At 46.3% G+C, this 25,343-nt stretch overlaps 1 protein-coding gene across 9 annotated transcripts in view; it reads left to right on the top strand.

Annotated features, from left to right (window-relative positions):
- The window catches only part of EPB41L4B (erythrocyte membrane protein band 4.1 like 4B), a 136,958-nt gene that overhangs the window by 42,435 nt on the left and 69,180 nt on the right, over nucleotides 1–25,343 (top strand). For all 9 annotated transcript variants that reach the window (XM_081526219.1, XM_081526187.1, XM_081526207.1 and 6 more), the window contains exons 3-13: nucleotides 6,592–6,634; nucleotides 7,470–7,548; nucleotides 9,450–9,494; nucleotides 11,315–11,367; nucleotides 15,432–15,552; nucleotides 16,864–16,951; nucleotides 17,109–17,197; nucleotides 17,494–17,563; nucleotides 17,660–17,829; nucleotides 19,841–19,950; nucleotides 22,190–22,220. In XM_081526219.1, the coding sequence (XP_081382345.1) occupies nucleotides 6,592–6,634; nucleotides 7,470–7,548; nucleotides 9,450–9,494; nucleotides 11,315–11,367; nucleotides 15,432–15,552; nucleotides 16,864–16,951; nucleotides 17,109–17,197; nucleotides 17,494–17,563; nucleotides 17,660–17,829; nucleotides 19,841–19,950; nucleotides 22,190–22,220 (899 nt within the window). The remainder of the gene's footprint in view (nucleotides 1–6,591; nucleotides 6,635–7,469; nucleotides 7,549–9,449; nucleotides 9,495–11,314; nucleotides 11,368–15,431; nucleotides 15,553–16,863; nucleotides 16,952–17,108; nucleotides 17,198–17,493; nucleotides 17,564–17,659; nucleotides 17,830–19,840; nucleotides 19,951–22,189; nucleotides 22,221–25,343) is intronic.

The raw sequence follows: 25,343 nt of genomic DNA, 5'->3' as shown, positions 1-25,343 counted from the left end.
AGGCAGAGGAGTGGCAGGGATTTGGGGCAGGGGTCACCACTGCCCCACCAAGCGGGAGCCTCCATCCCATCTTGGGGGCGGGTGTTCTACTGGGTAGGGGTAGCCATCCTGAGTCCTTTCCCAAGCCCATCCCAGCATGAAAAGAGAGCATCTTATGGTGATCCGTTTGGCCGCAGGGAATCCAGAAAAGGTGATTTGGGCTTTTGTCTCAACACCTGTGAGGGGTTTTCTCTCCGGTCTCTGCAGCATGGAATTGGGTAGATGGGTAATTAGGGGCCCATGGCTGCCAGGGGAGGTTGACACACAGACATGGTGACTGCTGGAAGGACACGCGGAGGGGCTATTGTGGCTTCACTCTGATAGGTGCCTGGAATGTCAGCATGTTTGCCCCTTGTGCCGACAAACCCTTCCTTGCATATGAATGGTTCATTAGTTTCCAGAGACAGGGAGTTGATTCTTTAGCCAGCGTCAGCAGACAGCTCAGTGCACTGACTAGGAAGCTGAAGGGTGAGGGCACAGCCACACCCCAGGCAAGTGGCAGGGCTGGGACTTGAATTCTGGTCTTCCACCTCTTTCTCAAAGATGTGTCAAATAGCTCAAGAAATGCCCCAGGCCTCCCAGCAGCCTGCTTCTGAGTGTGGGCAGAGCACGGGTTTTCCTGCCCACGTGCAGATATCAGTGCTGAGTGGGAAACAGTTGATCAAAGGAAGTCTCTGTTTTGTTGTTGTGTAGTCACTCATTCATGTCCGACTCTGCAACCCATGGACTGGAGCCCACCAGGCTCCTCTGTCCATGGGATTTTCCAGGCAAGGATACTGGAGTGGGTTGCCATTTTCTTCTCCAGGGGATCCTCCTGATCCAGGGCTCAAACTCACACCTTCTACATCTCCTGCATTGTGAGTGGATTCTTCACCACTGAGCCACCTGGGAAGGGAAGGGAAGGGGTCTCTGCAGTTGAGTTAAACAAACCCCCAAGGAAGCCTGGAGTGGCCAGTGTACACAGCAGGTTGACAGGACTTCCTTCTGGATGAGGTTGAGGATGAGGCGAGAGCCCCTCCTGTAGGCAGAAAACGAGTGTCAGACCGGGGTGTGTGTGGAGGCCCAGAGCATCTTGCGGACACATGCTGAGTTAGAATCCTGCCTCACTAGTGCCGTGATGCACGGTACCCCTTGCCGTCGCCACAGCCACCTTTCTCTGAGGCCCGAGAAGGCAATGGATGTTACATAATATAATGTGTGTTTTTTTCCAACACCACCAATATATGAATGCTTCAGGTAGATAGTGTCAGGTATCCCACAGGTTAAGGACTCAGTCGTTCAAGACTCCCCACCTCCCTGCCCCTCCCCGACCCCCAAACACACACTTCAGATAGTAATCCCAAGTCCAGATTGTCACCTGTGCTTCTGACCTACTGGCAATAGGTGAGTGGGAGGTTCCCAGACCCCCTCCTTGGGTATGATCAATTTTGCCATAGCCAACGCAGAACTCAGAAGAGCATTTAACTTACTAGGTTACCAGTTTATCGTAAAAGGAGGTGGCTCGGGAATAGACAGATGAAACAGATTCACAGAGCAAGGTATTGGGGGTGGGAAGGTGTGGAGCTTCTGTGACCCTCTGAACACATCACTCTTTTCAAATCTCCATATGTTCACCAACCCTGAAGACCTCTGAACTTTTTTTTTGAGTTTTTACAGAGGCTTCATCACACAGACACTATAGATTAAATCATCACCCATTGGTAATTGATTCAACCTCCAGCCCCTCCCTCCTTCCTGGAGATCGGGGGATGGGACTGAAAGTTCCTGCTCTCATGCATTTGGTTCCCCTGGCAACCAGCCCCACCCCTAGGTGCTTTCCCAAAGAACCTCATTCACATAAACTCAGGTGTCATTGAAAGAGGTTTGTTATGAATATTAAGACACTTTTATTGCTGTTACCACTTAGGAAATTACAAGGATTTTAGGGGCTCTGTGCCAGAAACCAACGAAGACCAAATATACATTTCTTATTATGAATCACAATATCACACACAATAAGCTCCAAAAGTGTTCGTTCTCTTCTTTCTCTTTATATCCTTTGGATATGATTATCTCATATTCCTTCCAGCTCTAATTTAAATGCAAACTAGACACTTTTTACGAGCCAAGAAAATCTAGAGGTACTAGAAAGCCAGTTATGAGTTCCATCACTCAAATGTGATGGCCCAGGGGTTGTTCCGGCAAAGTTTTTAGACCGTTGTCAAGCCCCGAGCCTCTGCTGTGATTCAAGTGCTTGTGTGTAGGTTTTAGACAATTAAATTCTACAGCCAGTCTCATGTATGTCATAATTCTAGAACTGATGTACAGTCAGAACAGATGGGCTTTGCCAGATCATCTCACATCTCAATTTATGGAAGGAGTTTTGCCAGATGGACTTGTATGAGAAATTCAGATCAGAAACTACCTAATACCCATTAGAGTGTCTGAGTTAAATACCTTGCCCTTTGAACTCAGAAACGCCCCTGTCTCTTTCCGGTGACTGGTTTACTGGTCTGATAAGAGGGCTGGAGCCATCTGTCCTGGTCTCTGCTGACAGGCGGCCTGGCTATATTTAGCCAGATGCAGGTGAATATCTGAGATAGGTCCTGCTGCTGCTAAATTGGGCTTCAAGCCAAGTACAGGATATGATTTGCTAAATGCCACACTGTGCCTGAGTACCTGGGGTCTTTAAGTCCCGGGGTGGTCTTGTGGGATTAAATACGAGTAATCAGGGTCCGGTCATCCCCTGCAGCTAAGAAGGAAGTCGGGTCAGTTTGAACTGGTAGGACGCAAGAGAGGTTTTATCATCTCGTTTTAGGACTGTGACTGGCTTTCTTATCGCCTCTGATGCAGATGAGCAAACCTGATCAGAACACCACAGGGTTAAGGAGCTTTTTAAATGGAGCTGTTTCTGATTTTTTTTCCCCAGCTTTGTGAGCCCTAGACCTCCATCTTGGTAGGTCCTGCTCGGGGCAGGGCTCTGTGGCTGGTGATTTGCTGGGAAGGATGGAGGCCAGTGCACGAGGATGAGGGGAACTTCTTTAGCAGCGTGGTCAGAGGGAAGGGCGTTTCCTGTCCAGGAGAGCATCCAGCCGTGATCTGCTTGTCAGTTAACACTGGGCAGTAGCCATCTGGCTCGTAAACCCTGAACTTGCTGATTTTACAGACCTCAGACAGCAGTCTTCAGAAGGGGTTGTGGATGTTTCAGGATCCCCAGGGTCATTATTAGGACATATTCTTGGGTAGGAGAGGATGCAGGGAAACTTCAGCATTAAATATTTAATGAGCACACTGGCAGCCTTTGGAAAACACTAACGATCTAGGATTCTGTATAATGATCTTGGGTGGAACCTGCGTATCTGTGACTGAAATGTGCAGCCAGGGTTGAAAACCACAGCTCAGGAAATGATACAGGCAGGGCCTGGATTAAGATCAGAGTTTGCCAGTAGAGAGAGAGGAACAGTGGGCTGAAATTTATTCTATTCCAAATATGATAAGGAGACTTGAGAAAGGAAAGAAATGGGACAAGCTCCTTTAAGCTCTGAGCCTCCGGGGCTAATAAGATTGAGGTTGGTTGTGGGGAGAACTTTCCTTGCCTGGTATGGACAAATTCATTTGAAAGTGAGGCAAAGAACAGGTTTAGTCAAGCCATTAGCATAATACTTACTTTGGCAGGAAAGTAAATATGTTGATTTTTCAAGTCCTTGTGTGTCCTCTTCTCAGGGGCTAAGGGTCCAGGACTTCAGCTTGGCTAAGGGGCAGCAATGAGACTTCACTCTAATGAGACAAACTGATCATCAAAAACCACTGGATAGGCAAGTGGTGAATGAATAATAAAATCTGACAACCTGGCACACCCACTTCACCACACCCTCCACTGTGAGAATAATATTCTCATTAAAAGGAAGAAACTACGCAGAAAAGTGAAAAAGAAAATAAGTAGACATCATTCACAGTCCCACATTCAGAAATAACCTCTATAAATTCTTCTGGACATGTGTTGATAAGAAATAATAATTTTCTATAAAGGGATCCTACCTGCTTTTTTTTCTTTTTCCATCTCACATTGTGTTATGGATCTCTTGCCACATCAATAAATATAGGCCTAAATCAATTTTAAAGGCTGAATAGTATTTCACTACATGGAGGAGTCATTTTTTTAATCTGTCTTTGTTGATGGGCATTTAGGTCATTTCTCATTCAGAACTATTAACAATGAGATGAAGCATCCTGTGCACAAGCCTTTGAGATAGGCATCCAGCTGTGGGGATCTGGGGCTTTTATCACTCAGTTGCCTCGCCGGGGAGCAGGGATGACAAAGCCTCTGTCTCCCATTGCACTGCTCACAGCTTATTGTGTTATAATTCATCTCTTATTTGCTTTTGTGTTGCCTTATCCCTCTCCTCCCACAGAGTCTCGTAATGGGCTCTTTGGTGAGGGGTAGAGTACACTGTACTCACTTAGTCCCGCCCATTTTCATTATTAGAATGTGCAGGGTTTAGATTGCTTCTGAAAGTATATTGACCGTCAGCAGAATGACCTCTGATTCTGAACAGCTATTAAGAAACCCGCTCTGTGCTGTGTTGTTCCAATTGCTGTCCTAACAGCAGTGTTCCACATGTGCGGAGTTTCCATAAAGGAAAGTCCCTTTTTGCCCCATTTAAAAAAATTATGTAGAACATTAATTTCTCAAGAATCTAATAAGGCCTGCTGGGTGGCCAGCTCTGTGTGTGGCACAGGAAACTCAGAGATGATTAAGTGCGTGGTCCTTGCCCTCCAAGGCGTATGTTCGCCTGGAGTGTCACAGTGTCATGTTCTTAAATGTTGTTTTTCATGGAAGTCAAGCTCCCAAAGCTCCTCAAGACTGTAGTGCCAACAGCTTGGATGTTACAGAGGAACTTTCATATGAGGGAAGTGGTTTTGTAATTTCCTCGGGTGGATAAGACTGAAGTGGTGTTTCTGGTGAAAGCTAGAGGAAGTTGAAACACCTTCATGGACCAGAGCAGAATTATCTCAGGCAAATTCCTTCCTGTCTTTCCATCTTCAGTGTGGGTCATTTAAAGGGTCACGAATTTTGGTTGTTAATTTTAGAATTTAGGGAGACCAAGTCAAAAAACCCGTGTATGAACAGAGACTTTTGGCAGCGTGGCTTATAGTGGTTACTAGATTAGTGGAGACTTGGTTCTATCCCGAGAAAACTCAGGAGGAAAAGGCTGATGATGGCTCCACTGACTTAAAGGGACTTTATAGATCAATTAAGTAAAGGTTTTGGGGTTATTTTCAGCACCTCTTTGGAAAGCTAACTCTTCCCAGGAAAAATGAACTTGGTGTGCATAAGCACAGATATTTTTTCTTTTTTTAACTGAAGTATAGTTGATGTATAATATTGTGTTAGTTTCATGTGTACAGCAAAGTGATTCAGTTATATATAAATTTTCTTCAGGTTATTTTCCATTATCAGTTGTTATGAGATATTGAATATATTTCCCTGTGCTAAACAGTAAATCCTTGTTGCTTATCTAGTTTATGTGTAGTAGTTTGTATCTGTATTTTAATCCCAAACTCCTGATTTATTCCTCTTCCCTTTCCCTTTTGGTAACCATACTTTTTTTTCTTTTTTTTTTTTTGTGAGTCTGTTTGCATTTTTTATGTATAGATTCATTTGTTATTTTTTAGATGTCACATGTAAGTGATAGCATATGATATTTGCCTTTTCTCTAACTTACTATGATCATCTCTAGGTCCATCCATGTTGCTGCAAATGGCAATAGTTCATTCTTTTTTATGACTGAGTAATAATCTGTTGTATATATATACCACACCTTCTTAAGCCAGTCATCTGTTGATGGGCACTTGGGTTGTCTGTGAACACTAGGGTGCATGTGTCTTTTTGAATATGTGGTTTTGGGTTTTTTGGATGTATACCCAGGAGTAGAATTGCTGGATCAAATGGTAGTTCTATTTGAGTTTTTGAAGAAACCTCCAAACTATTCTCCACAGTGGCTGCTCCAGTTTGCATTCCCAGCAACAGTGTAAGAGGCTTCCCTTTTCCCACGTTCTCTCCACCGTTTATTGTTTGTAGACTTTTTGATAATGGCCATTCTGACCTGTGTGATGTGATACCTCATTGCAGTTTTGGTTCGCATTTCTCTAATAATTAACGATGTTGACATATTTTCATGAAGCACAGATATTTTTATACTATACCAAGCAGGTTGCAGATAACCAGCTTAAGAGCTCATAATCTGGTCCAATCCCTGGTTTTGTGAGTGAAAGTCACTCAGTCTTGTCCAACTCTTTGCAACCCCATGGACTATACTGTCCATGGAATTCTCCAGGCCAGGATACTGGAGTGGGTAACCTTTCCCTTCTCCAGGGGATCTTCCCAACCCAGGGACTGAACCCAGGTCTCCCCCATTGCAGGTGGATTCTCTACCAGCTGAGCCACAAGGGAGGCCCATCCTGGTTTTAGTTAACTAAGATTTATAGGGGAGGGTAACCCCAGGGGACTGTGAAATCTTATTGATGAAACTGTTCCTAAAAGAAAAACAATTTTTTTTTTCTTTCTTTCAGCACTGGCTGGATCATTCCAAACCTATAAAAAAGCAGATGAAAAGTAAGTAAGCAGAATTCAGTCTACTACCTTACTACTTTTTCAGAGAGTGAACTCCTTTGCCAATGTTTTGAAGTATTATGTTTTCATTAGAACTTGGGAGCATTTTCAAATGGGTTCAGTTCTAAGGATGTTTTAATTTCCTAAGACTGGCTAAATGTTAAGAGTTTAAAATTTGAATGGGAGTTTTTAGTAGATGTTAAAAAACACACTATGTCCTCCTTTGAAATTAGACACTTCCCCCATTGAGGACTAAAAAATATGATGTTCAGAAACATGACTTGATACCTGTGACATGCATTTTCTCGTGGGTTATGAAGTAGATTCAGAGAATGGGAGAGCTGGCGGGATCTTTGACCATCTGGTCCTGCTCTCTGATTTTATATTGTGGTAACCACATTTCTTCAATGTGGTTTATGTATGAGTAATTTTTTAAAAATTTAATACTTCTAAAGTATTTTTACTGTAGTTATTTTTAGATTACAGAACACTTGGCTGTTTATGTGTCACTTTGCTATAGCCCACTTAGTATTTTGTTAAAAGTTAGTGTCACTGGGGTATCTTGGCAGTCAGGGGTGAAAGTAAAATGTTACCTCTCAATAAGTCATCTAGATGAGTAGGATTTTCTTCCAGAATGAGATTACTAACTACACTGTTTTTGTCAACACCAAAGTCCATTTTAGTTTTACAAACTGGGATTGCTTTGTATGTTCTATTGTTATTTTCCAGTGGCGTGATGGATATGTTAATAGATTTAACATGTTTTTCCTTTTGTCCATTCGGTGATCTTCAAAACTTGGGGAAAAACATCTTCAACCTTCTATCTCCAAATGCTTAGTTGGACCTGCTTATGCTTTGCACTTTCGAGTTAAATATTATTCTTCAGAACCGAACAACCTTCGTGAAGAGTTTACAAGGTAGGACAAGATGTGAAGCAAGGTCCTTCCACCCACCCACACCCCATAGCACTTGCCTTAGTTATAATCAGCAGGTCTTCTAGACTGTGGGCTTACCAGCTCTTCCATCTGCTGTCTTTGTGTTCCGAGCAAAAGTTATGAACACTTTGCCTGTGCTTATCTCTGTATTCTGTTGAAAACCTCCACTTCGCTTGATTGGGCCTTTTCTTAGTAAATCAGAATTTAAAAGTATATCTTCTCGTCCCATTTCTGTTTTGTCGGACCTCGGGTAAATTGGCTAGTTGGTCTCTGGCACTTTATTTTTTGTCTCAGGTACCAAAAGGGAAGGCAGCTATTAGAAGAGCATTTCACCATCCAAAACTGCCATTTTATTTCTTTAAGGAACTGCAAAATATTCCCTCGATTGTTACAGTATCAGAGTTGTTGGCACTCCTTCATAGTGTCTTTCCACCCCATCGAGTTTCTTCCTTAGTATACCTGCCTGTGTCTGCCTCTGAGACTTCAGAGATAGTGTTGAAGCAAAAGAGACTTAAAAAACATTTTATGTGTGGACTTTCCCTCCAGCCACCTTTCTGTCAGTGAGATTCTCAACCCAGTCTCCTGCTGCTTTTGATGTCCCCAGACTCCCCTTGTCGTTGTCTGTGATGGACAGCAGTGGTGACAGGTGGTCCATGGCTGTGGCCTCTGGCTTGGAGGTGACCACCTAAGTAGCACTTTAATGACTGACTTTATCATCATGCCCCACCACGGGAGGGGCCTGCGGGCTTCTGTAGTTAAGATTTCCTACAGGAATTGGAATATCTGGCTGCATCAGCACTGTTTCCTCCTTACTATGGGTACTCAGTTTAATGGTAGTTGAGTGCCTGTCAGAAGTAGTGACATTCTGGAATGTACTAGAACCTTCACCACCACCCACATGTTGGGTCACCCACATTATCCTATATCCATTCCACAGCGAGTGACTGTGTGCACTGTGTTCAAAGTTCAAACAAATGACATTATCCTAGGGCTCCTCTTCAGAGGCCTTTATGAAGTGTGCTGCTTCTAGCTGTCATCAAAGCCAGTGATTCTTAACCAGGGGTTGTGAATCAGAAACACCCAAGAAGCTTTTGAACAAATCACATTCCTGGGGACCACTCTTGCGTGTAAGATTCTCATCCTGTAGGTGTGGAGCGGAGCGTGGGCAGCTTTGGTTTTTACAAAGCACTGTAAGTGGTTCTGATGCCCACATCCTCCTGGTAAAAAAGGACACTTACTTAATCTCTTACTTCAGTGAACTCCACTGGTGTTATTTGCTGCCTTCCTCCCCATTTTCTGTGGCCAGTTCCAGGATTTCTGTTGCCTGTGTTTGTGTGTATGTGTCTGTGTGTGTGCACACATGTGTTTTTTGGTTTCTTGAAGACAGAGTCGGTGGTTAAACTCAGCAGAAAAAAAGCCTCCAGCAGTCCTCACTGCAGTCAGCTGCAAACTTTTTGATACAATCAGCTGCATCCTTCCTGAAATCTGCTGGCAGGGTTAGCTGAGGGTCAGATGCAGTGATTCCACCCTACCTGTTGGATTGTGTGAGCTCTGCGCGCGTGCGCGCGTGTGTGTGTATGTCTGCCTGTCTCCTGGAGGCCCACGGGCATTGAGGAGGCGTCATTGGACCATGCAGCTTTCCATGTTCCATCCTCCGAGTATCTTGCAAATTTCCTACATGCATTCACCTTCCTAGCTACGTTCTGGAATGCCTTCCTGGGACAGGAGGAGATGCTTCCACCCAGGTTCTCATCTGACCTGGACTCCCTTGTTACAATGCAGACTTCCAGGATGCGTGGGGGTGGGACCAGTGATGGGAAGCTGGGGATTGGAAGTGGCTGGGGAACAGTGACCCTCTGTTGACTTTTGTATATGTTTGTCAGGTACCTGTTTGTTTTACAACTCAGGCATGACATTCTTTCAGGAAAGTAAGTATGTTTTCTTTCTAACCATTAACTCAAGATAGATCATAGTGTATTTTCTAAATAATTCACTATGTGTGTGCTTTTTTATAACTCTTTACCCTTGTTCTCTTTTCAAAATTCAAAAAAAGTACACCAGGCATTGTAGTGAGTCTAATACTTGTATCACTGTCATCAACATCTTATGTTAAATAACTCCTATATGGCTTGAAGCATTTCCAAGAGCATTTACTATCTTCAGTGATGTGTATTTGGGAGTCATTCTCTCCCCGGTCACATCATTGCTCCATTCATAATGGCTTTTGTCGTATTTGCAAGCAAGATACTTTATTAGTATGTATACACTTACAAGTATTTGGATCATCTGAAAGTCTCGCTCATCACCATCTGCATTTATGTAAAGAGGGTATCTTCTGATTCTACTAGAAAGAGGTTTAGATGTCTCATCTCATTTCCTTTTCCTCTCTGAAAAATGGTTTTAAGTCCTAGGCCTCTGGCTATACAATGTGGGCACAACAAACTTTGTCACTGAAGTGACTGATTTTACAGGCAGTGTATGTATTTTAAGGATATGCGATTTCAGCAGTCATAACTTTTACAGCTGTGTCATTTTTCACCAGACATATTGACTGTTTTCTGCTACATGAAAAACTAAGACCCATTAAATCTAAAAAGCAATACCTGCTCTTGACAGGAATACATTTTGATTTTGAATATAACCTGAAGGAGTTTTAAAATGTGATTTCTGAATCTGAAAATTCTCTATAGAATATGTGCTACAAGAATCCTAGTGGAATGTACACTCTTGAACAAGTAGATTGTACAGTGTATACGTTTGCCTTAGCCATGTGATACAGATCTTTGATTGTGTGTGTATCAAAGTGTGTGTGTATATTTCTCTCTCACCGTACTGTGCTCCCATACTGAAAGCCTCTTGAACCTAGTGATTGTCTTTGGTCTGGAAAAATATTAATGGCGACATCTTGGATTTGTACAGCACTTTGCAGTTGACATGCACCTCAGCCTGACATTACTATGTTCACAGCAAACTGGTGTTCTGGCCCCAGCGTTGAATTTACCAGCTGGCCGGCGGTGGGCAGGGCTCTTGAACACTCAGTTCCTCATCTCTGAGGTGAAGGGTGGGGAGCACTGGCCACACCCATAGTAGGGGTTGACACACTTGATGCACTGACCAAACTGGATAATACACATACGTGAAAAGGCTTTGAAAACTATGAAGTGCTATACCAATGTATGTTGTTATTATTTTTCTAACAAACTTTGTGTATTAAGTATGAGTGGGATCACTGGATTTGTAGTAATACAGCTCTGTGGCAATGTCTCAGTTATTTGATTGCTTGGGTGTATCTGGCTGTCCTGGCCATCTTAGATATAGTGTCTGTCTGTTTATTTCTAGCACTAGGACCTTGTTTCAAGAAAGACTTAAGGCAACTTGAAAAAATGCATGTGTCAAATCATGATAAAATAAGTTTAAAACTAGTAAAGCAAAGGGAAGGGCTTTTCATTCTCTCTTCCAAACTTCCCCATTCTTGCCAGATTCAGGAAAATTGCCCATTATGCTTAGAGGTGAAACTATACCTCGATGGGATTAATTTAACATATGAGGAGAACTGACTTTGGGAAACAGGGAGAGTAAGTCAGGTTGTTTGCATTTTTTAATGTAGACAGCAAAAATAGAAACCACAGAGAACAAAGATCATTATCTAAATATCACTACGTTCTGAAAAATGGTTTTAGTGACATTTTGTATAGTTATGAATATTAAAGATCATATTTAGAGTTAATTTCTTTCTTTTTTTTTCAAGATTGAAATGCCCATATGAAACAGCTGTGGAATTAGCCGCTCTCTGCCTACAAGGTACATTACTCGTTAGTGGTAATTAGCATTTTAAAGTTATTGCTTTTCCTTTCAACAAATGAGGGTCTACTATGTAGCAGGCACAGGGCTCTACTTTGGGGGTATAAATGAACATGATACAGTCTCCATCCCCAAGTAGCTTCCAGTCCCCTGAGGACCACAAGGCAGGATCACATACTCTGTGTGCACATATACAGCAGAGTGTGGTTCCTTCAGTGAGAGAGACCTGCAGGAGGCTCGGAAGTGGCAGGCCCATGGGAGGAAGAGTAGATGGAGATGAACAGAGGAACCAAGGTACAGAGTAGAAAAGTGTACAGAGGCACCAGCAGTTGAGCAATGTCAGAGGGCCAAGTTCAAAGATCTGGAGAGGTGGACGACCTTGACCCCAGTTAAAGTGCATCAACTTCATGCTGTCAGCAATGGTGCATTTGAAGAGGGAGGCAGGCCCCATCAGATGTGCGTTTTAAAAAGGCCACAGTGGTTAGGATGGGGAGAAGGGACAGGAACAAGGCCAAGACTGGAGCTGGGGGTGCAGTGAGATGTAGCTGTCATAAAACTGAACTGACCAAGGCTGGGGGTTAAACACACACCCCCCAAACCACATCAATAATATAAGGAGAAGGACCCAGTCAGTAGGCTTCAGTGTTGAAAGAGGAGTCAGAGATGACTGCTAGGCTTTTGCTAAGAATGGGTGATGGTGACAGCGAATGGCTAGACTAAGAGTTGGGCTCCATGGCAGGACATCTGTGCAGTCTCTTGGCTCAGAGGTGCCAGTGGGGCCGCTGGTAGCTTCTTGAGTCAGTGCAGATCAGGCTCCACAAGAGAGGTCAGGCTGGAAGCGCTGACAGGGGAGCCATCAGCATGTGGGTGGGAACTGGCGGGTAAGAAGGCTGCCTGCCCGACTTTCAGTGTTGACCATTCCATCCATATGATGCATTGGTGGATTTTAGTTTAAGATGCACAAGAAACAGTCACTAAAGTCTCCAGCACTAATTAAGAGGATACTAATGTGTAGCTGCACATAAGGAATTTCGTTAGCACATCAGATAGACATATGTTGTGGACTCTTTTACCAGTGTGCTCGTTGGCTTCTATGGGATAATGAATTATGATACAGTCATTCATAATTACTAATTCTTTTTGAACACCATAATAAGATTTGGCTTCCGACTTTTGTATTTACCAAGTTTTAAAACTTGATCTAAGTCCTTTCAAATTATAAAATCAGTACAGGCTTATTATAGAATATCAGGACAACAGACGAGTAGAAGGAAGGAAGGAACCCACCATCCTGCTCACAGACAAGCAGAATTTCTGTCTTATGTGTTTTGAGTTTTGAAAATGTAGTTCTGGTTATAGTCGTATACAGATTTTTCTGTATGGTTTTCTACTTGGTAATTTTAGTACATGTATTTCATCATGTTTATACTCATAAAGATGGTTTTTAATGACCAGATTACTCCCATTCCCTGATAGTTCGGTTCTTTAGTCACCTTTACTGCTTATTCTTGAATGGGGACTTGGCTTATTGGAGGTGATCAGTAAGTGCAGAATGAACTTGAAGAGCTCCCCAAGGACTGTGAAATTTCTCGAGAGCCTCTGTGCATTTGAAAACTGAAAGGAAAGGTGTTTCCTCTCGTGCTGGAGCTGTGAACACGTGTCTTGCCGCAGTTGTCCTTGAATCAGTGCCTCCATTGTTGTGATGCGATGGCCCTGCTTGGAAGCTCTGCTCTTTTGAGAACGAATTTTATGGTTGATTTGAAAATTAATTCAAGTACAAAGAAAAAGGAGGAGGGAAAACATAGTCATTGTGGTGTGTCCCTGTTTTGTAGGTTTCAGGTTTATGGATAAGGCATTAGAGACCCAGGTGGTTAAGGGACTTTACCCAGGTCACGCAGGTCAAGTGGGAGTCAAGCCCTCCTGCCTCTGAGCTGTTTCCTCCACGCCCCCACCACAGCTAAGCCATGTGTGCTCTTGCTGGCAGGTTCTTGGAAGGCAGGCAGCATGCTTCCTCAGGATGGGTGTCCCTCAGGCCTGTTTTAGTCCCCCAAATGATAAGGAGGGACACTGGCCTCTCGCCTGGTCTCGTGGGAACCTTGTCATTGGCTTCTCCCTCCCGTGCTTGATGATGTCAGAGGCACAGTTAATCAAATCTCATGCAGACACACCAGTAGACGCATGGCTCACTTTGGCCCATGCTGCAGGGTGGTTCATATCAAGGAGACCTCTTTCCAGACTGCCCTTCCAACCTTGCTGAGTCCCCAGCTTCAGGGTAACATCTAGGTCAGAGGTCAGTTGCAGCCCCCAGCCTTGGAAGCCCAGCCCTCCTCTTTTCTGGGCAAATGTGTCCAGAGCAGAACCATCACCTGTGGCTGTGTCCAGAGTTCCCAGCAACCGCATACCCTGACCCAGACCCCTGGTGGTCTTAGGGGTGCCATCCAGCTGAGAACTGAAGATTTGAGGGGCTGTGGTCAGGCAAGGAGACAGCCCTGAGGTCCCCACCCAGTGTCAGAGGCTGTCTTGTGCAGTCCTCACACCAGCCCTCCCAGTTTGGTATCACTGCTTCCTCTGGGTGGACAGGGATGTTTCATCCTCTTCTGCAAGCCTACAGGAGTCCCTCTCCTGCAAGGTGGGCACTGGGATTGGGGCTCAGAAGCCAGTGGAAAGGGCTGCTGGGTACATTAAGGGTTGCTGTCAACTCGGGGTGTTTGGTCATGTGCTGGCTTGTTGGTGGGATTCTTTGTTAAGCAGTGGTTCTCAAAGTATGTTCCCCAGGAACATACTGCATCAGCTCCACCAGTATCACCTGGGAGCTTGTTAGAAATGCAGGTTTTGGGGGTGGGGTGGGTGGGAGGTCCAAGAAAGAGGGGACATATGTATACCTATGGCTGATTCATGTTGTTATATGGCAGAAACCAATACAACATTGTAGAGCAATTATCCTCCAGTTAAAAATAAATAAATTTAAAAAGAGAAATGCAGGTTTTCAGGCCTTACTCCAGACCTATGGATTCAGAACCTCTGGGCGTGGGGACCAGCCATGTGTGTTTTAACAAGTCCTCCAGGCAATTCTGGTCCTTATTTGTTAGAAAACCCCTGTTGTAGATCCATGCTTTTCCAAGTAACATGTGCCCCACCCTCCTGGGCGTCTGATGGAAGGTGGGTTTGCTCCCACAGGTCTCAGGTGGGGCCTGAGATTCTGCATGGCGAGCAAGCTCCCAGGTGATGCCCACACTGCTGGTCTGCGGACCACACTTTGCATTAGCCAGGTACTAGAGGTAACTGCAGAAAAGGAGTAGAGGGGCCTCTGGGGGATTCCTTTTCCCTCTGGGCTCTGCCTCCTGTCCTGCAAGGGTTGGGGGAGTGGAGGGAGATTTTCTCTCTCAGGTCTAGGAGGAATGGGCCTCCTGTGTCCTCCAGCCCTGCATTCTGTGGGGGCGGCTTTGGGCTTTTTGCTTGCGATCGCCCACGTGGCTGTTGCTCCTTTCTGCACAGCTGCCTGCCTCCCAGGTTCTGCCTGAGTTGCCGCAGTTGCTCCCGCAGCCCTCTCACTGCCTCCTCATGCCTTCCCTCTCCCTCCTGACATTCCCCCCACCTCAGCACCTGATTCTGCCTGTACCGAATTCTTGATTGGTCCTCTCCAGCACTGCAGACTCTGGTGTGCTGCTCCGACCCACCCTTAACGAGAGCTTTGTTACATGGATGTTTTTGGGCAGGTCCCCATTCCCTGCAGTTGCCTTTTATTGCAAATTTAGGCACTACAGTTTGGTGGGGGTAATGTAATCAGGGCCTCCCTGGGCAGGAGAAGTAGTTGGGAGAGAGACAGTCATAACCGAGATGATGGTGTATGGCCCAGTGGGGAGCACATTGGAGTGATTGGAGGGGATTCTGAATGTACCTGTGGGGACCGAGTGAGAGTTAAGTCCTCCTGAAAGGAGGGCCTTAGTCATACCCGAGGGGGTACCTGTGCTGTTTACAGTCGGGCAGAGTGCCTGTGGACTTGCTGCTGCAATAACCAGAAGCATTCACTGTCTCGTGTTTTCTCCCTTTTATGAAACCTGCAGCCGAGCTTGGGGAGTGCGAGCTTCCAGAACACACACCAGAGCTTGTGTCTGAGTTTCGGTTCATTCCAAATCAGACAGAAGCGATGGAATTTGATATCTTCCAGAGATGGAAAGAATGCAGGTACCTTGATGCTACCATCTAGCATTCAATTTGGTCACGTGTAAGCGTTGGTCAGAGGGCTTCCCTGATAGCTCAGACAGTAAAGAATCTGCCTGCAATGTAGGAGATCCAGGTTCAATCCCTGGTTCAGGAAGATCCCCTGGAGAAGGGAATGGCAACCCACTCCAGTATTGTTGCCTGAAGAATCCCACTGGACAGAGGAGCCTGAACCTGGCGGGCTACAGTCCATGGGGTCACAAAGAGTCAGACACGACTAAGTGACTAACAAATGTTGGTCAGACTCTATCTGCTGGTAGAGCAGCTCTGCTGATGACTGAAATTACAGCTCCAGCTCTTCACTGCTTTCTCTCCTGTGCTTCAGCCCTGCTTTTCGAAAGGCCCACAGGATGTCTCTCTTTCCAGAGCTGTACAGTAAAAACCAAACCACATTCCGGGTCCTCTTGGAAATGCAGGGCCTGGTCCTGATTTGCTCATCGAATAACCAGGGCCACTATCCCAGCCTCCTGAACAAGCCTGGGGGTGCCGCCTGGATCCAGCCAGTCTGCATACCAGGGGCTGTGTGCATGGCCTGAACTTCAAGGCCAAATCCTATAGAAATGTGTCCTATGGTCTCTTACGGGGACACTCATATTTGAGACCGTGTGTTGTACAGAGTTACATTTCAGGACACGTGGTCACCACAGCTAAATCCAACACTGTCATTTATCCTTTCCTTTGTCCCCATTTCCCCCTCAGTCACCCTAGTCTGGCAGTTTTATGCCTGGAGAACAGGCCCACTGCCTTTCCTACTGCCTGCCCAGCTTCCCCAAACACTGCCCGTGCCAAGTCACTCCTGGACTCAGAAACTTAGCATGGTCTCACGGTGTCCCACAGCCATTCTGACTCTTGAAAATGGCATGTGAACTCCAATTTTGTGGTGGAATTCATCAGCACATTCTTGTATCCCACTGAAACAATGTAGAAAAATGTGGATATAGAATCTTGCCATATTCCCCTCCCCATATGCCCCACTCCACTCTCTGCCCTGCAGGAGGATGCTCTGAGCAGTCAGCTATGTATACTCAGCCTTTCTCCTTTGCACACACGTGCACGTATCTACACACACAAAAGTGCTTCCTCAAGTGTTCATATTGTAAGCCTGGCTCTGTCCTCTTTCTGTTAGCAGTCTGTCCTTGGAGGTTGTGTCACGTTAATGTAGATGGTATCCCTCATTCCTTTAATTGCCCCAAGCACCCTTAGAGTGGCCATGCCCTGCAGACTCCTGTGGGTGTCCACATGGCAGTTCACACGTGTCTTGTTGGTTTTTCTAAGGGGAAAGAGCCCTGCCCAGGCGGAACTCTCCTATCTGAATAAAGCGAAGTGGCTGGAAATGTATGGGGTAGACATGCACGTTGTCAGGGTAAGAACTGTGCCATTTAAGTAACTGGGGTTCCCCTTGATGGGAAAAATGTGTAAACAATGTGCAAACAAAGTAATGCAGTGAAGAACTGTTTTGCATTCTGCTCTGTGACCACCTGTTAGAACCTTCTACCGACTGTGCCTTCATTTGTTTGTAGGGAAGAGATGGCTGTGAATATTCTCTTGGACTGACCCCGACAGGCATATTAATCTTTGAAGGAGCTAACAAAATAGGCTTATTCTTTTGGTAATTTAGTTTTGTCCTATATTAAAAATGTCTTTTTCCTCTTTTGTGGTGGAATTCTATGTGAGGGATGATGATCGAGGGATATTGGCAACACCCAGATTCGTTTTAAAAACACACAGACTCTTGCGTGTGTGGGTGTCTGACAATGGAAGTGGCGCTTCTGAATAATCACACTTACCTGAATGAATGATTTCTTAAGCAAATCGAAGCGTAACCGGTAGAAAGGAAAGGGCTGTGTAATGTGTAGATGATTGTTCCTGCAGACTGCGCTTTTAAAATGCTTTCTCTCTGGCCAGGCCGAAAATTACCAAAATGGATTTTAAAAAGAGCAAATTGACACTGGTGGTGGTGGAGGATGACGACCAGGTAAGCCTTGCCCCCGTCCCTCCTCTTCGCTCGGAATGACCCTGCATCGGTGTTACCAGCACCCGCATAACCAGGAACCCACACTTCCCCTTCGAGGGCCGGGAGCAGGAGCACACGTTCGTGTTCCGCCTGGACAGCGCCCGGACCTGCAAGCACCTGTGGAAGTGCGCCGTGGAGCATCACGCCTTCTTCCGGCTGCGGACGCCGGGAAACAGCAAGTCCAACAGGTCGGACTTCATCCGGCTGGGCTCTCGCTTCCGGTTCAGGTAGGCGCCATTTTTACAGCTCGATCACGAGCCTCAAAGGAGGGCGGTGGGGATGTTCTGGGGAAAAGGAGCCGTGGATGTGTATTCGGGGACTTGCATTGGACCTCACGCTCCAGCTTCTTTTCTTAACATCTGAGCTCTTTCAGCCTCCCTATCCTGCTTGATAAAATGAGGCTAATAATCACAAAATGCTTAACCACTGACATTCAGCTGGAACCGTGCTGTCTAATACAGTAGACACGAGCTACAGGTGGCTATTTCGATTAATTCATGTTAAATACATTTTAAAATGTGGTTCCTTGGTCTCACTAACCAGGCTTCAGGAGCCTGGTGCAAATGAAAGCCGGTGGCGGTGCCACACTGGGCAGTGCCATGTGTGTAGAACACGGAGCATCATTTCAGAAAGCTCTATCAACCACCCAGCACTGGAGCTTTTCACGTACCAACTGGTGATCCTCCCTGTGGCCTTAATAAAATGGGTCCTCAGATTATGCCCATTTTGCAAATAAGGGAACTAGTGCCAGGGATGTAGATAGTCTGCCCAAAGCCACGGTCAGTCAGTGCTAGCACCGAGCCTCAACCCCAGGCAGTCAGGGTCCTTTGTCTTATATTTTAACCACTGCTCTATGGCCTGTCACATGCCAGCATCTAGGTATTTGGTGACAGTTAGGAAGAAGAGCGGATGTCACCGTGTGTGTGAATGATCCAGACGGGCTCAGGAGTATTTGAAAAGACTCTGGAGAAAGAGAATTTATTCTGATATGTTTTTACTCATGATTCTAAGACCATGTCTCTTAAAGTGCACGAGGACTCCCTGGATGTTTGTTAAAAATGAGGATTTAGGACCCCAGCTAAGACTTTTGTAATTAGAGTCTGTGGCTGCACACAAGTGCCTGTATGAATAAAACCTGAGAATGTCCATTTTAAATACACTCCCAGGGTTGATTTCTGAGGCGTGTTTACAGATCTGGGAATTGCTATTACAAGATCTGAAACTTCACATGGTTTCATAACCTGTTCCCACACATGGCATGTCCTTGAACTCTATTTAAAACGCCAGAGAATTTGTTCATTTCAGATTCTTCGGCTGTGCACAGAAATGGCTGTGCACTTGTGTTTAAAGAATTACTTTGTTTGAACGTATTTTTAAATGCCACAGAGAGGAGTAGGGGGACCAAGTCCTTTCTGAGAAAGACTCAAATCACGGGTCCTGTGGAGGGTCAGAGATGTCATGACCGCAAAGCCTGGCAGAGACATTGCATGGTGTTCTGAAGTCTGCTGTTGCTGAAATGAGCAGGGGACTGTAGAAGTTGCCCAGACAGGCTTCCATCCCAGGAGGACACTCCCGTGGGGCTTGGCTTAGCCCAGGTTCCCTTGTGCTCTTTAAAGAGAAGCATGAGATGGAAGGGAGTTTGGAGACGAGGTTGCCCCTGGGAGGCAGTTAGAGCAGGTGGCAAGTGCCTCCTTCCAGGTGATAAATTGTAAACCGAGGGTGGCTGGAATGAGGCAGTGATAGATCAGACAAAGACAGCGTTGCCGCCTGGAAGCTGCAGCTGGGCGTCAGGGAGATTGAGAGCCTTACTGAAAGCAGCAGTGTTTTCTGGGCATAGCAAGGAAAGCCACGGTTTAGTTTAAGTGGTCATTGATAACAGCCTTTTAAAAGAGTTAAACGTCTACCTACTATGTTTTATGAAAGGTTATTTTATATGTGATTCGGTATTCTCTTAAACAAACGTTCCAGATACTTGGACCTCCTTGGTTTGTGTGGTCAAGTGGCTGGTCCCTAAATTGCAGGTTTGTCCTTTGGTAGAAATAGGATACAGCCTGGATTTGGCAATGGCGATTTTATTTCCAAACAGAAAGCTAAATTTAGTGTGTGTCTTTACCAAACGAGTTTGAGATAAGTTGAAATTTACACTGGAGCTCTTGAAAATAAAAATTCACTTCCAAATACATACACTGTACCGACGTTCCGATTTTGGTAGCATGCCGTGAAATGTTTGCTTTCCAGTGGGCGGACGGAATATCAAGCGACACATGGCGCCAGGTTACGAAGAACCAGCACCTTCGAGAGGAAGCCTAGTAAACGCTATCCATCCCGAAGACATTCGACGTTCAAAGGTGGTGCGATTTGCATGCTATTTTGGAATTTTATGTCATGGTTTAGTTGGTTAAGCCCCAAGGAGTTTGGTGAAGCAGCTTTTGGAGCAACTGTTTATTGTTCTCTGTCACTGTGAATCTTTCAACAGAGCCCCAGTGGGATTCTTTTGGTGGGAGTCAAGCTACTCTCGCCATCCATCCGTCTTTAGTCTTTCCCACTGGGTGTGTTCATCTCCTTCTCTCCCTTTTCCGTATTTCCTTTCTTGTGCCTGTTTGCTTCTTTTGGACCCGGGACCTCAGAGATGTCACAGGTAAACTTGTTTCTTGCCTGTGGAAGATGATAATGTGTCTCTGAGGGGAAAACAGCCCCTTTCTCTCCTCCATATTCCAGTTTATTTTTCTCTTTGTTTGGGTTTTTTGGTGGTTGTTTTTTCAGTTTAAATTTATTTTGGTGATTTATTTTTGGCTGTGCTGGGCCTTCCCTGCTGGGCTCGCGCTTTCTCTAGTTACAGCAAGTGGGGGCTATGTTGTAGTTGCGGTGGATGGGCTTCTCATTGCTCTTGTAAAGCAGGGCTCTGGGACACGTGGGCTTCAGTAGTTGTGGCACACAGACTTAGTTGCACCGTAGCATGTGGGATCTTCCCAGACCAGGGATCAAACCCATGTCCCCTGCATTGGCAGGCCGATTCTTAACGACTGGACTACTGGGGAAATCCTGTCTTCCATCTTCCAGTTTCAAGTGGGGACATCAGTCTCGTGCTAACCAGAGTTCTGACTATGTAAGAGGAGAACCAGCACTCTTAAATACTGGACTCAGGGCCCACAGTCAGTTCAGACACTCCCTGCCCTTGAATTTAGCCAGACCCCAGGATGTGGGCCCTACCCCTCCCTTCCCTGACCTTGGTCTGTCATTTACTACTGTGGCCGCGCATGTGTCTGGGCCCTAGTACCCAGCACAGGTGCAGTCAGTGGATGGGAAGTCCAGGATTGTTTACAGTCCCAAAGCCTAGCTCTCCCATGTCCACACTTGCTTGCTCCTTCATTCAGGACATCGAGTTTAGCACTCAGATGCTTGTTCTTTTATAGCAGGACCTTTGCATTCTCCCTACCCCTCCCTTGTTCCCTGGTTGGATATCAGTGTAGTGGCCATTCCATATGTTTTTCTTGTATAACTCAGAACTTGGTTGGCCTTTGTGGGACCTGGCGCCTATGCTTTCCCATTCTAGAACCTTTAACCTTGTGTTCCCCGCTGTTTCCTTCCTTTGTTAACCAATGGTGCAGTAGTATGGCGACCAGAAACTCTCTAAAGCCCTGCTTCTCTGGGGGAAAAATGCCCAGAGCCCAGGGAATGTGGCCTCACTTTCAAGCAAGGCCAGAGGTTGAGAGGGTGGGGGTGTGTCCAGGGAGGGTGGCAGATCCGTGAAGGGTGATTGATTGCAGGAACTGGGAGTGACGGCTGATGGGGTGGGGAGAGAGATGAGAGCACGCTCTGTCCCAAGAGCTGTGTTCACCTCCCTGGTGAGCACCGTGCTTGTGCTTGTAGCCAACTGGTTCAAAGTTGCCCAGAAACACCCTGGTATAAGGAGGAAGTTTCTGATGTGGCCGGCCATCTTTAGAGAGTGAGTCCCCAGCCGTTGGAGGTGTGCAGACACAAAGGCTGTGGCTGCTGCAGTGGGGAGGAGCCTTGACTCCGTGGTTCTGTGCTTCTCCTCCACTTCCCTTCCTGGTCTCCAACCTCTTTTCCTCCTTTATTTTTCTGACATTTTCTCCAGCCAGAGTTCTGGCCTCTTTGGGAAACATGTAACGATTCTCTGTGCTCCAAAATGGAGTCTAGATACACAAGGTCTGCCTCTGTCCATGGTCCTTCTGCAGACTCACACCCGGACCGGGTCGGAGGCGTCTGCCCTGAGCTGCCCCGCACAGGCTCAGCTTGTAGTATCTCCCGATGCAGTCTCTATCTGTATAGATGGAGCTCCTTGAGAGCAGGGACTGTCTCGTCTCTGCGTCCTTGGGCTCCTGGTCCTGAGAACTGGCTCAGTGATCATTTTCAGAGTGAATCGGAGGGTGGGGCCCAGCAGGAAGGTGATTTATGCTTCCTCCAGAAAGGAGAAGTAACCAGGATGAAGAGTCTGCCTCTTGGGATCAGGCCTGCTCTGAGATCATGGAAGTCTCTTCCCCAGTCATTGGTAAAAAGTGATCCAAATGGTAAAAAGTGGTCAAGCTCTCTAAAATGTCTTATTTTTCTGTTTTTCCTTTAAAGCAAGTAACCCAGTGATAGCAGCTCAGTTCTGGTAAGTGTCTGCAGAGTCTGGGGACAGCTCTGCTGTAAATTATTGTATTTATTTGCAGTGGTGACGTTTACCCTTAGTACAATTAAATCACTACCCTTAGTACAATGAAGTGAGGCACTTGATGGTCCCCACCCCCACCCCCTTTTTCTCTTGCCAGGCTATATGGTTCACCTGGCTTTCAACACGTACACAATAGAACGTTCCAAGATAGTTGACTTTGGAAAGCACAGCTGCTTTGCTTGAGTGGCTTCGTGCTCTGGGTATTGTAACAGTGGTGACGAAGGTGATCGGCATGTGTAGGACAGGGTGTGCTAACGGCTCTGCAGGCGGTGGTGGGAAAGAGGGGCCATGCTATGGAAAAGCCGAAGCTCCCAGAGAAAAGCTGGGTTCACTCAGTGACATGTGGGTTTTATGTCAGACCACGTGGAAGATGTTTATCAGACACCCAGTGACATTCCTGCAGGAAGAGAACTCGTCATGAGACTGAAACTCTAGCACAGGTGTCAGCAAACTTTTTCTGTAAAGTGCCAGGTAGTAAATATTTTAGATGTTGGGGGCCCTGCTGTCTGTCTCAGGACCACTCTGCTCCGTCCTTAGAACATGAAAGCAACACAGACAGTATGTCAGTGAACGACCGGGACTGTGTTCCGATTAAACTTTAACTTTACTCACAAAAGCAGGTGGGCCAGGTTTGGCCCATGGGGTGTGGTTTGCCACCCTGTACCCAGCGCACAGGTGGCCTACATCTTTCCTGTACATTGAAATCACCAACTGAGCTGTGCAGCCTCAGCCAGGCCGCACCCCAGGCTAATCAAATCAGTCTCTGGGGGTGGGGACCCGGGCATCTGTGGTTTTAAAGCTCCCAGGGGGGGTCTAGGTCCCAGGTCTGTCCCACCTGGTATGTACCTTTCTCTCCCCGGAACAACTGCTTTCTTGTGTGAGTTTTGATCTTGGTGAACAGCTATTATGCTAGGGAACCCCAGACTATAATTGTTTCAGCCCCTGGGTCCAAGCTCCAGCCACTGGTGGTCCTGTTTAGGTAGTCTCTGGCCATCCCAGGCATAAGGCTCAGGCTGCTGGAGAGGGTGGTCTTCGAGGTCAGCACAGCTTTGGGGCACTGTGCACCCTGGGCAGTTGTTGTAGTGTGCGGAGGGGTGGGCTGGTGATGAGATGTTGGGAGGCCTCTTGCCCAGCCCCAGTGGTGCACCAACCAGCTCTGGGCATTCCTTTCCCTCATCTGAAAACAAAGAGGTTGGGCTCGATCAAGTGTTTTTCAAACTTCTTTAGCCTCTGGCTTTGGCCCCCTAGGGGAAACCTGCTGTGGAAGGTTTTCTGGGACAGAGAACAGACTAGTTGGCAATGTTCTGGATGCTGCTGAGCTGGGACCCGAGGGCAGGGCTGGCACCTGCTGGTTGTCACCTCACCCCACCCCCAGGCAGCCCCAAGACACCTCAGGGACCCCAAGGTTCTGGAGAAGTAGCTGGCCCTTGTGTTAACACAGCTGGAAACTCAGTCTTGCATCTCTGATTGCATGCGCTGCCTGCAGTGCCGTTCATGGGCTGGGCGTCGGGTGTCTGACTCCTGTGTCTGGGTTCAGTTCCCAGCATCTCACGAAGGCCCCGAGGGGCCTGTTGAACTGCTCCACACCAGGCTTGGACTTCGAGAATAAGAGGAGAGCTCAGGGATCCCACGTGGGTTAGGTTTAGGCCCACAAGCTTGCCGTGTTTCCAGGATCCCTGTGGTGGGTAGTGTGTGTCTTGCTTTTTATTCTCAAGGGCTTATGACTTACGTTTCTTTCCTTTGCTTGCTCAGGAAGTGACTGTTTTGTTTGTTTTTCCCTAATAAAATTACATTTTCCTCATAGCATCTAGTAGAGATTATATACATCGGGAACTACAACAAGCTAAAAAAAAAAAAACTAACCCCAGTAAATATACCCTTTAGGAACAAATGAGCTAATAACCACTGTTCGCAGCTGTTCAATTGCTCTTCACAGCCTGTGGGATCCTGGGGTGGGGAGGAGCGCTGTGGGAGCTGGGGATACAATTGTGCTCTGAGGGCCGAGGTAATGCCAGGAGTACAGCCCCTTGCAGACGCTTAGCCCTCCCGGGGAAGGGCAGCGGGGAGTGAATCTGGCCCAGAGCCTGGCACTCTGCACTGCCCCCTCTGACAGCTGGAACCCAGGACTATTTGGACCTCAAGCAAGACTCATAACCATGATGGGTTTCCTTCTCATTGCTGGAGAAGCTTTGATTTCGCACGCGCCGCCCTAGCAGCATAGCCCGATGGTTGTGCTTGGGTTGGTTTGTGGCTTCTCTGGCCAAGCATTGTGTTTTGCACCAGCTGTCTCTGTACATACTTCTGACCAGAGCAGTTAGACTTCAGATTCCATCAGCATAGGATCATGCATGAGGAGCCTGGAACCTTTCCTCAGGTTCTCAGAGAGCCAGGGTGGCTTAGCAGAAAGGGTACAGACCTAGAGATTATGCAAAAAATGTCTGTGCCGTGGACTAGCCAGCAAGTGTTTTAACTCCTCTGTTAGCCAACCATTCCTTTATCTATAAAACGAGGTGGTAACATGTATGCACCTCATAGCCTTGCTGTGTGGATTAAATAACAAGATGTGAAGTTCCCAAGACAGAACTTTATATGGAACGAACCTTCCAGAGTGGTGGCCACATCATGGCTGCCTTGTTGAGAGAAGTGGGGCCCATGGTGGTGGATGCTCAGAAGGGACCCGCGACTCTTCCATCAGCTGGAGAAAGCCCTGAGCATCACTGGAGCTGCCTGGTACCTTGGGCCACCCAGCAATGCCAGGGCAACCTGAAACGGGAGCTAAAGTTACTTGGTTTGCCCAACTGTGAAAGGACTTCTTTTTTACCACCAAAATATAACATCACAAGTAGGATTCTGGAATCTTACCTAGATATTTTTATTTGTGAGCTTTTTTTTAATTTGTGAACTCTAAGTGACTAATGAGAGCTGCTATTTAGTTTCCCCAATTATGTACTCGGTTAAACTGCTAGTAACCAAAAAGAAATTTGGTTATGAAAGGATTTGTAAAAGTTGCTAATGGAGTAGCCAGCATCCTAAGATTAGTTTACAGCTGTTAAATAAATCAGT

Source organism: Giraffa tippelskirchi, chromosome 1 (genome assembly GCF_054371585.1).
Source record: "Giraffa tippelskirchi isolate mGirTip1 chromosome 1, T2T-mGirTip1v1.2.pri, whole genome shotgun sequence".
NCBI lineage: Eukaryota > Metazoa > Chordata > Mammalia > Artiodactyla > Giraffidae > Giraffa > Giraffa tippelskirchi.
The sequence above is the reverse complement of the archived record's forward strand: the minus strand, read 5'-3'. Positions and strand labels throughout refer to the sequence as shown.